The following is a 10,398-nucleotide window of genomic DNA, read 5'->3' as shown; positions in this document are numbered from 1 at the left end:
GGGTCTTGGATTCCTTGAAGACCGACAGAGGTTTATGGGCATCTTGAAAGATACGAATGTAGGCCAGATGTCGGGCTCGACCCTTGGATTTCTCTTGTTATTTTCTTGTTTTTCTGATGCCAACTGGGGGACTTGAAAAGATGGGGGTCGGCTATAGGGAGCGGAGGAGGACAGTAGTTGGAATGTAGATAGAGAGGAGAGAGGTGTTCAAGAGTAGTGGTAGCGAGTAGGATGGACGGAGCGGCTAGCCAGTAGAATTGGCGCTTCCAACCTGGGGCACATAACAGCGGAGGAGACCGGGAGTCCGCAAACGGGACATCACGGAAACATCGAGGGAGAGGAGCAACTTCGTGGACGGAAAAAGTGAACAAAGATATCGTGCAAGGTTAGTTGGACTAAGTTATATTAACAATAAGTGTGAACGAGTTGCGGACAGTGAAACATGGAAACACGTAGTAAACTTAAGAGTGTGAAGACAATCATAGATAACGGAGAAGAAATCGAAGTGACGGAAGATATCAATGACACAGAGAATGGGGGAGAAATAGAGGGAGAAGGAAACGTGATGAATGGGCAAATAGTAGAGACAGAACCCGAGGTACAGACTCAAAACCAACAGATGAAAAGTGTAGAAAGGAGGGGAAAGGATGGTACAATAGACACGCAGGCCATATTAACCTTTATGGAAAAATTAGAAGAGAGAATGATGAAAATGGCAAGGAAATTTGAGGAGAGAATGATGAAAATGGAAAACAATATAAAAGAGGACGTGCGTGAAATGCTGGCTGCATTGGCAAGGGACTCGGGAATGTGAAATGGAACCTGAGCATACGGTGCGAGGGGATACATCTGAAAATTTTGAAATCCAAATAAAACTGCAGGTAAATTCATGTCATGACGAAGAAAATGTGAAAGAGCCAGGCACTCTTGCGATCGAAGCGCACGCAACTATGGGCCAAGGAATTGTTGTCAGCCAAGAAGAACGCACATTGAGCAGTGACAACAGTACAGACCAGTCAGAAATGAAGTTACCCGATACCGACGAGATGAATTATGCAGGAAGTGGACTTCACGGATGCGATGTGATTTCTTCAATATCGAGATCGCAAGTGATCTGTGGAGACTTGGCTGAAGTTCCGAAAACGGGCATCGAATCAGGAGCCGTAACAGAAGAGTGTGGGAATCAGTCGTGTGTAGCACAACTTCAGCNTTTTTTTTTTAAGTTTATATGTTGTTTAATATTCATTCACTTTTGTTTCACATGGTGAGTTTAACACTATTTTCGCACTAGTGTGAACCGAGCTCTGCATTATTTCGTCCCGTTATGCGAACACAATGTTCTAGGGTGGGGGTGAAAGAATGCAAGAATTTTTGGAAAGTTTCAAGGACAAATACACCGCCCCAGGTTATTTAACGGTACCATCTCAGTGTGAGAGTGCATTGTGAAAGTAAGTATCAGTTTCTTAATATAGATCTTCAAGTGCGTTAGCAAAATGTCGGGGTTTAAAAGGAAGCGTGTTGTGTTAAGTATTCAACAGAAACTTGAAATTATCAATCAGCTGGAAAAAGGAGCTGTAGTTAAACAATTAGCAATGCAATACGGTATTGGAGAACAAACTGTTCGTGATTTGAAAAAACAAAAGAATGAGTTAATTTCCTTTGCTTCGTCTTCTAATTCAAGCGGAATGAAGAAGAGAAAAACCATGAAGAAATCAACATACGATGATCTCGACAAAGCGATGCTGACCTGGTTTAATCAACTAAGGGCACAGGGAACAACAATAACAGGACCAGTTTGTGCTAAACAAGCTAAATATTTTTTCGAAGCACTTGAACTAGAAGGGAGTTTTGACGCTTCTTCCGGTTGGCTAACACGTTTCAAGCAGCGTCATGGAATACGAGAAATCAGTATTCAAGGTGAGAAATTGTCAGGGGACTTGTCAGCATCAGATCAATTTTGCACCAATTTTGATAGTTTTGTGAAAAGTGAAAATCTGCTGCCAGAACAAATCTATAATGCCGATGAAACGGGTCTTTATTGGAAATGCTTGCCAACCAGAACATTGGCATTTCAAAATGAAAGACAGGCTCCAGGTCACAAATCCAGTAAGGAGAGATTGACAGTCTTGTGCTGTTCTAATGCATCAGGAACACACAAACTAATACCAGTAGTTATCGGCAAAGCGAAAAGACCACGCTCTTTTAAAGGAACAGTAGCTTCAAGTCTGCCTATCCATTATTTTAACCAGAAAGTAGCTTGGATGAATAGAGCGATATTTAAAGAATGGTTTGATTTTAAATTCGTGCCTCAAGTTCGTGACCATCTAAAATCCCAAGGCCTACCTGAGAAAGCTGTGCTCCTCATTGACAATGCGCCCTCACATCCTAACGAAAGTCTCCTGAGGTCAGATGATGGAAATATTTTTGTGAAATATTTTCCCGCTAATGTTACCGCACTTATCCAACCAATGGATCAAGGAGTTATCTCAAGTATGAAGAGAATCTACAGATCAAATTTGCTACAAAAGTACATCGATGAAGGCAATGATCTGACGTGTTTCTGGAAGTCCTTTTCAGTATTAGATGCCATATACGAGATTTCAACAGCGTGGGATACAGTAAAGCCATCTGTATTGAAAAATTCATGGAAGAAACTGATGCCTTTCATCACTAATGAAGATGACGAAATCCATGGATTCACTGGATTCAGTGAAAATGAGATAGCCATAAAATTGACAAAAGTGGCTAACCAAGTTCATGGTGGTGAAGAAGTCAACGAGGAAAATATAAGAGAGTGGTTTAACTGTGACTCGTGTGAACCGGGCTTCGAAATGTTAAGCAGTGACGAAATCGTAACTTCAATGGGGGTGCAGCCAGAAGAGCGGGAAGAAAGTGAGAATGAGGAAGAGGTGGACAGTGTTGCCAGTAAGAAAGTATCACATGGTGCTGCGCTTAATCATTTGGAATCCTTACTAGACTATCTTGAGAGTGAAGAGGACAGTTTATTAAGTGACAAGCTAATATTACGTAGGCTTCGTACGGATATCCGTAAAAAGGAAAATGCCGCGAAAAAGCAAAAGACAGTATTAAATTATTTTAAGTGTTAAGTGTGACCGTAAAAAGTGCTGGATGTTGTTGAACAGTGATTGAAATAACTAATTCATACTGAGTGTAATGTAAAGAAAGTATTAAATAGGCCATGAGATGACATAGAAATGAGGATGAATAAATTTAAATACAGGTAGGTCTATAGTATTATGAAGGTATTAAAAGGTAAAAGGTAAAGTTGTTCCTCTGCTCAACGAATTAAGCCCTACGCCATTAAGGCGTGTGGGGGAGTGGATGTATAGATCCAAATTTTCTTGACCTCGGCACTAGTTGGAGGTGAGTGGTCAGCTTCACGCCCCGGCCGCTTTACCCCCGGGGAAAGAGCCCCCGGTACCCATTGGATAGGAGGTTGGATGGACCCCAGAGCCGGTCTGGACGATTTGGAGAAGTTAAAATTCTTGACCCTACCGGGACTCGAACTCCGACCCTTCACAGTCGTCCAGCCCGTATAATAAAATTTGGCTTAACCGGGTTTTCGATTAACCGTGACTTCCATCCCCACCATTAGCCCGGATAATCGAGAGTTGACTGTATTCATCATTAGTGACACTTTAAATTAAAACTGCCATCCACAGTGTGTTCTGGAGATCCCGGATTTATTTACCCCGAAGTGTGTTCCACTCCCTTCTCCAAAGCACCCGTATCCCTGAGAGAAAGAACTCAAGCTCGAGTGACAGTCGTGGCAACTGTACGTCGGCGGACGGCTACATTACATTCATCCTTCACTTTCATTCTTTCCTCTTTTACTTTTGCTAGGGAGGCCGGTGTTTCTACATTACCGGCTCCTCCTGTGTACTATTCCATTTTTTTCGTTTCGTAGTGGGTCAACCCCTCCACAAGGTCCAATTCTTGATCATTACTTTCTTCAGAGATTTCCTTTGTCGATGTAACAGTGTGGCCTGCACTCGCTGACGTCGTTCCGCCTGGTCTTCCCGCCACTTGCTGGTACAAGACCGTGGCGCAACAGTGCCCACTGCTGTTTTCTCTACCCTGCTACAGGCACCTCGCAATGGTTGAGACTCATCATGAGGCTGCTTGCAGAGACGGTGTAGACAGTTGTCGACAGCAAATTCCTTTCTCTGGCATCTGAAGGTTCCCTGGCTAGTTTCCTTCTTGGAGGCATTTCTCCAACGTCGTGCCACTGTTGCATGACCGGATACCTTCCTGCAGGTGGTAGCCAACTTCTTCTGGGGTCCACAACTTCCCCGTGTCGGAATCTTCATATTTCACTGATTTTGGTCCCTATGCCTTTTCCTCTTCGGTTCTCCGACCGGCATTACTTCAGCGTCTTCTATGGGTACCTCTCGTTGTCCTGCTGCCTCAGGTTTCCTGTCCACAGAGGCCGGCTCTTTTTCTTCTGGACGTGCCTCCATTTCTCGGCAGGCCATTGTCACTCTTACCGGTATCACTACGGAGACCTTTTCTTGTTGTGCCGTTCTTGCTGGGGTTGCTCTCGTCTCCACAGCAGTCTTTTCTCGCCAGGCTTTCGAGTCGGCGTCTAATTTGGCCATTAAATCTTCTTTGTCTTTTTTCTATTGGCCTCCATTCTGTCTTGCATCTGAACTCGGTTGGCCCTCATCTCTTTCAGAAGTTCCTCTTTGTCAGCTTTCCTATCGGTGTCTAATTTTGCCAGGAAATCCTCTTTGTCTTTCTTTCGATTGGCCGCCATTCTGTCTTGCATCTGCTCCCGGTCGGCATCTGCCTTCGCCAGCATTTCGATTATTCGCTGCATCTCCATTTTATAGCAGTAAGATACTCCATGCACAACAATTTGTTTGTGGTGTGTTTAAGTTCATAAACAATTCTGACACCAGTGTACCGTGTTTTTTTTTTTTTTTTTTTACTGAAGACGCCATTCGGATTGTTAATTGGTTTATTTAACAACCTACAAGTCTCGGCTACAATTAATTACAACATTGTCACGGGTTTACACAATTTACAACCCTACACAATAATCTGTCCACTCTATCCTCAGTAGTCTACATGTATTTACAGTAAGGGGGAGCTATATAAGTGTCACTGTATTACACACTCCCAATACCTTCTCAGTGATCATGAACTATCACTGATTATCACACACGCATCCGGTTCTTCGATTCGCGACTGCTACTATACTCCGTCTTCGGCGGCTGCTACACTTTAACTGGCTTCTTAGGCAGTGTAGTTCTCTTATATAGTCACGGTGTTTGCCTGTTACATGGTGGGTACCGCTGTTTATTACCGTCGTCTCTAGCAACCACTGTTTACTTGCTTTGCTTAACAACCACTGTTTACTCGCTTTGCATAGTGACCAGTGTGCTTGGACTCGGCTCACTTCGGCTCTGCCCGGCACGTCACCGCTGGCGGAGGGGGGGAGGAGCGTCCTCCATAGCGCCATGCGTCACAATATATATATAAGACCGGTGCTTTATTATGGATGTGGGGGTTGGACGCTAAACAAGAAAGAGGAATCAGTCATCAATTCATTCAAGAGGAAAATCCTAAGATGAATTTATGGACCAATAAAAGAGAATGGGATATGGAGAATAAGATATAATAAAGAGTTATACAAATTATATAAGGAGCCAGAGATCTCAGTGACGATAAAGCTTAAAAGACTGCAATGGGCTGGGCATGTACAGAGAATGGATAAGGAGTGTATTCCAAAGAAAATATTATATAGTACAATTCCCAGTTTCTTATTGGTTGATTGTCTTAGTCTAGTCTATCTCTTGTTTTCCCAGTGATGAGTTTAAATTACAACTTTTTTATGTACTTTTATTACATTACGGAATTACAGGATTACCGAAACAGAATATAGCATCACCTTTGTAACTTCAGTAGAATGAAATTCATGGACCTGTATTATATACAAATTTTTTTATATAGGAGTTATGGATTATAAGCTGTCTTGCTGAATTTCTCTTAGTATATGGGAGTCTGCCCTGGTTATTAAAACAGATTTATAATATTGTCACGTATCGGGTGTATATTGCGACAAATAAATTCTCGATGTATTCGATGTAGCGAATTTTATTTCACATTCGCTCTTACAATCTGACGATTACTGCTATCTGCAGTATCACAATTAGTACACTCCAAATGCCAGAATACAACTGACTAGTTGCTGGCTAACTCGGCGCTAGCTCCAGGACTAACTGACTGACTCAGTACAACTGACTGTGAATAGCCTTCGCTGCTCCCTATGTAGCCTCGATCGGACAATACGGCCACGTAATAGGCACCCTTGTTGCGTCACCGCTGTTGATTTGCCTTGCATAGTTACCCGGTTACGGGGCTCGGCTATCTTCGGCTCCGCTCGTGACGTCACCGCGCATAGCTGCCAGGATGCGGGGTGATCACTCGCCCATTACGCGAGCGTTACGTTACCACTACGTGCAGCTGGGGAGGTAGGGGTCAACATGTCACACTGCTCCCTCCTTAAGGTTGTTCGTCCCGAATAGCCTAACGGTGCATCCCCGTTCCTTTGCTTCGGAGGCTGTTCTTGCAGCATCTTCTTTGTCCATTACATCCGCTCCCTTCTTAAGACAAAGCTCGTCTCGAGCGGTTTCCTTTCAGCTCGCCAGAAGATCACATTCATCCATCACTTCCATTCTATGGCACATTCATTCTCTCTGGGGAGGCCGGTTCTTCTACATTACCGGTTCCTCCTCTGCTTGAAGTTTCTTTTTCCGTTTTGGAGGGGGTCGTCCCCTCCACAAGGTCCAATCCTTGCCGTGTCGTAGGCAGACAGAAAATCCAGCCACTCGCCTGGCGATCTGCAGTCTTGCAATTTTTCCCAGGTCTGCTTCCTTCACATATCGTGGATGTCTGCCGCCTAGGTCCTTCCCTTCATTTCTGCGTTGTAGTTCCTGTCTTAGGCCTCGGTTCCTGAGGCCAGTGTTGCGTTCCGGCCCTTTCCACAGTCTTTTTCCGAACGTCCGTTTCTTGGCAATTTTTGGTGCGACCTTATTTTTGATCTGTCCCATACGCCTGTGTCCTACGCAGCGTGTAATCTTTATTCCGGTGGCGGGCACTCCTTTCCGCTGGCATCCGAAGGTTCCCAGGGGAATATCCTTCTTGAAGGCAATTCTCCAACGTCGTGCCACTGTCGCGCGACGGGATGTCTTCCTGCAGGGGGCAGCCAACTTCATCCGGGGTCCACAGTTTTCCCGTGTAGAATTCTTTATATTTCGTCGATGTCGGTCCCTGCGCCTTTTCTTCTTCGGTTCTCCGACCGGCATTACTTCAGCGTCTTGTGCGGGTACCTCTAGTAGTTCTGCCGCCTCAGGTTTCCTGTTCGCTGAAGCCGGCTTTTCTTCTTCTGGACGTGCCTCCATCTCTTGGCAGGCCATCGTCACTCCGACCGGTATTGCAATGGGGACCTCTTCTTGTTGTGCCGCCGCAGGTTTCGTGTCCGCTGTGGCCGGCTTTTCCACTTCTAGCCGTGCCTCCATCCTCTGCATGGCCAGCAAAACGGCATCTGTCTTAGCATCGTAGGCATCCATCTCCTTCAGTAGGAGTTCCAGGATTTCTTCAATTTTCATCATGTGATAGTGTAACACTTGTAACTTGTGGCGTGTTCAAGTTCGTAAAACACTTCTGACACCAATGTAACGTGTCTTGAGTTCGAATCTTGTTCGTCACGTGTGTAAGTTCTAATCCCACTTCTGACACCAGTGTAACGTGTTTCGTTACCGAAGACGCCGTAGAGATGGTTAATTGGGTTTATTTAACAATCTACAAATAACGGCTACAATTAATTATCACAATATCACGGGTTTCCACACTTTACAAACCCTACAACAAAGTCACTTAACACGATCTTCACTTGTCTTCACGTACTACTAACGCGGGAGCTATACAAGTCTCCCTGAAATACACACTCCGAGTATAACTGTACTGCAGCAATCACTATGTCTGGAAAGCACACAATAAGTCTTCCGCTCGCTGACTTCTTAGTTATCGCACACTCGCAGGCTGCTATGTTTCAACTGAACTCGTAGCTGCTGTGAAGTCTACTTATATAGCCTTGCGCTGTTGCTAGTGTGACATGGCGTATAGCCTAGGACGCTGTTGCTAGTGTGACGTCACCGCTGTTGATTAGCATTGCGTAGTTGCCAGGTTACGGGGCTCGGCTATCTTCGGCTCCGCTCGTGACGTCACCGCGCGTTGCGCATTGCGGGGTGATTATTCGCCTATTACGCGAGCGCTCAGTTACCGCTACGTGGAGCTGGGGCGGTAGGGGTCAACATGTCACAATATGTTATAGTCTTGGTTATTTGAAAAATCTGAATAGGCCCAGGAATCATGTCCTGTAAACTGGGTCAGACATCAGAACAAAGTAGATGATTTCAAAATGTGCATATAGAGGATTGTACAGATTCCCAGTAATTTAGTGGCATAAATGTCACATTTCTTTATGGGACTACAGTTCATTTTCTGTTCTCTTCATATGGAATTATGTAATGAAGAAGTATTGAGGTGGCAGCTGATACTGTAGTCGGCAGATAAGTTGTGCTTCCTCTCAAGGGGTTACGGGGAGCAGATTGGTGGTAGGATACTGTATCCATGCACTGCTGTATTCTACTGCTCAAAACAAGAACAGAATCCTTACACTATTCATGTAGCAGTACTGAGTAAAGAAGCTGTGGGTCAATGTTTGAGTTAACCAAAGTCCACTGTGCAGCAAGGCGCAGGGAGCATAGGGCTCAAGAAAACTAACATGGGCAGTAATTGTGTTTCAGGTTTGGAAACAAAAGAAAGTGTGGGAAGGGTTCATCAAGTGTTGTCAGCGAACAAAGCCACAGAGTTTCCAGGTGTTACTGCAGCTTCCGCCTGCCCAGCTCAGTGATGTGTTGGCCACCTCACCGGATTTGCAGCAACCACTGCTGTCCCATGTCATGGCTTTCACAGAGAATCAGGTCAGTGCAATCTCCCTGCTATTAAGTTTCAATCAAAGTATTTCTTTGTCTTGTACCATGAGTATTCCTCAGCAAAGAGCCTGAATGTATCAGAGAACTTCACCTGGCTCAGGACATGACCCAGCAGCTGGCTCTTTAGAACATGGCAATGAACGTTTGGATTTCATAAAAGGCAGGGAATATCTTGACCAGCTGAAGAACTGTTAGCTTCCACTGGAGTTCTTTCTTACGCCCTTATCCAAAGTGTTTCATATGTACAGTGAAACCCTAATTTAGGGTTTGTCTTGGGGACAAGCATTTTATATCTTAAATGGGGGTGGGGCTGTAAAATAGAGTTATTAGTTATAACTAATAGAACTAATATAAACTATGTAACTAATATAAAAATAGAGTTATAAATAAAATTGAGTTATTTTGAAGGAGATTGCCACCAAAATTGAGTAAGTTTTTTGACCTAGTCTGGGAACTTTCCAATAAACCTCATATCATTGCAAGTGCGTCTTTTGGGTTGACCTTGATTCCGATACAAACACTGGTGTTCTCTTGATGGAGGTCTGTCATTTCCATCACAGGAGCTATATATATAATCCACATGAGCATACTCAGCATTAGTAAATCATACCATTTATTATGCTTTTATCACTGCTTTGCCATTGGAAGTTATGTGATTGATAAGCAAGTGCAGTATGAACTCTGTCTTGTAGTGTTGTGAAAGCTTCACTGCATGAGCATAACATTGTGGGAATTTGTTCATGTCGGTGTGTGAATGAACCTCCAAATGCAGGCTTTAACCTTAAGTTACGGCCCTTTAAATTCCGGTAATGGCAGCGGGGCGGATTTGATTTAAATACCCGCAATTTTAAAGCAATAAAAACTGTAATCATTTCCTAAAATTGCTGTGATTTCTACAATTTTTGTGATAAACGAACCAAATAAACGCTGTTTTTTTCTAGAAAGAATATAGAATCAGATATTGTAATTTACAGACTTTATAAAATGTGTAAAAATTTTTAGACTGATTCCAAGTATAAAATTCCCAAATTTGTCATCTGTCTACAAGAATTCATACAGTTCTTCGAACTAAGAATGCTGTATGTAGATGTGGCAACACAGCGGATGGTTATGTAGACATGTTTAGTCTTGCATGTCTCGAAGCTTATACATGTACCTTCTTTCGGTATGCAGAGATACACACCCAGTATATCTCTTCGCGTATAAGAACGTTGATTGTTTATACACAACAAGTTCTCTGTTCTGACCCTGCTCGGTTAGTTTATCAGAACTCTCAAGGCTATCGTCTTTATACCACAGCCAAGCAGTGTCATGCAGCTTCAAAGTTTCGCAGCGAGAACAGTGATATTGTCAGCTCACCATGGCGTCATCTCGT

The 10,398-nt window shown here is 43.8% G+C and overlaps 1 protein-coding gene across 1 annotated transcript in view; it reads left to right on the top strand.

Moving 5' to 3' along the window:
* The window catches only part of LOC111867797 (symplekin), a 187,126-nt gene that overhangs the window by 138,368 nt on the left and 38,360 nt on the right, over positions 1 to 10,398 (top strand). Inside the window, exon 19 of the mRNA XM_023857960.2 lies at positions 8,835 to 9,011. Within this exon, the coding sequence (XP_023713728.1) occupies positions 8,835 to 9,011 (177 nt within the window). The remainder of the gene's footprint in view (positions 1 to 8,834; positions 9,012 to 10,398) is intronic.

Source organism: Cryptotermes secundus, unplaced genomic scaffold (genome assembly GCF_002891405.2).
Source record: "Cryptotermes secundus unplaced genomic scaffold, Csec_1.0 scaffold536, whole genome shotgun sequence".
Lineage (NCBI taxonomy): Eukaryota > Metazoa > Arthropoda > Insecta > Blattodea > Kalotermitidae > Cryptotermes > Cryptotermes secundus.
This window is presented reverse-complemented; position numbering and strand designations above follow the sequence as displayed.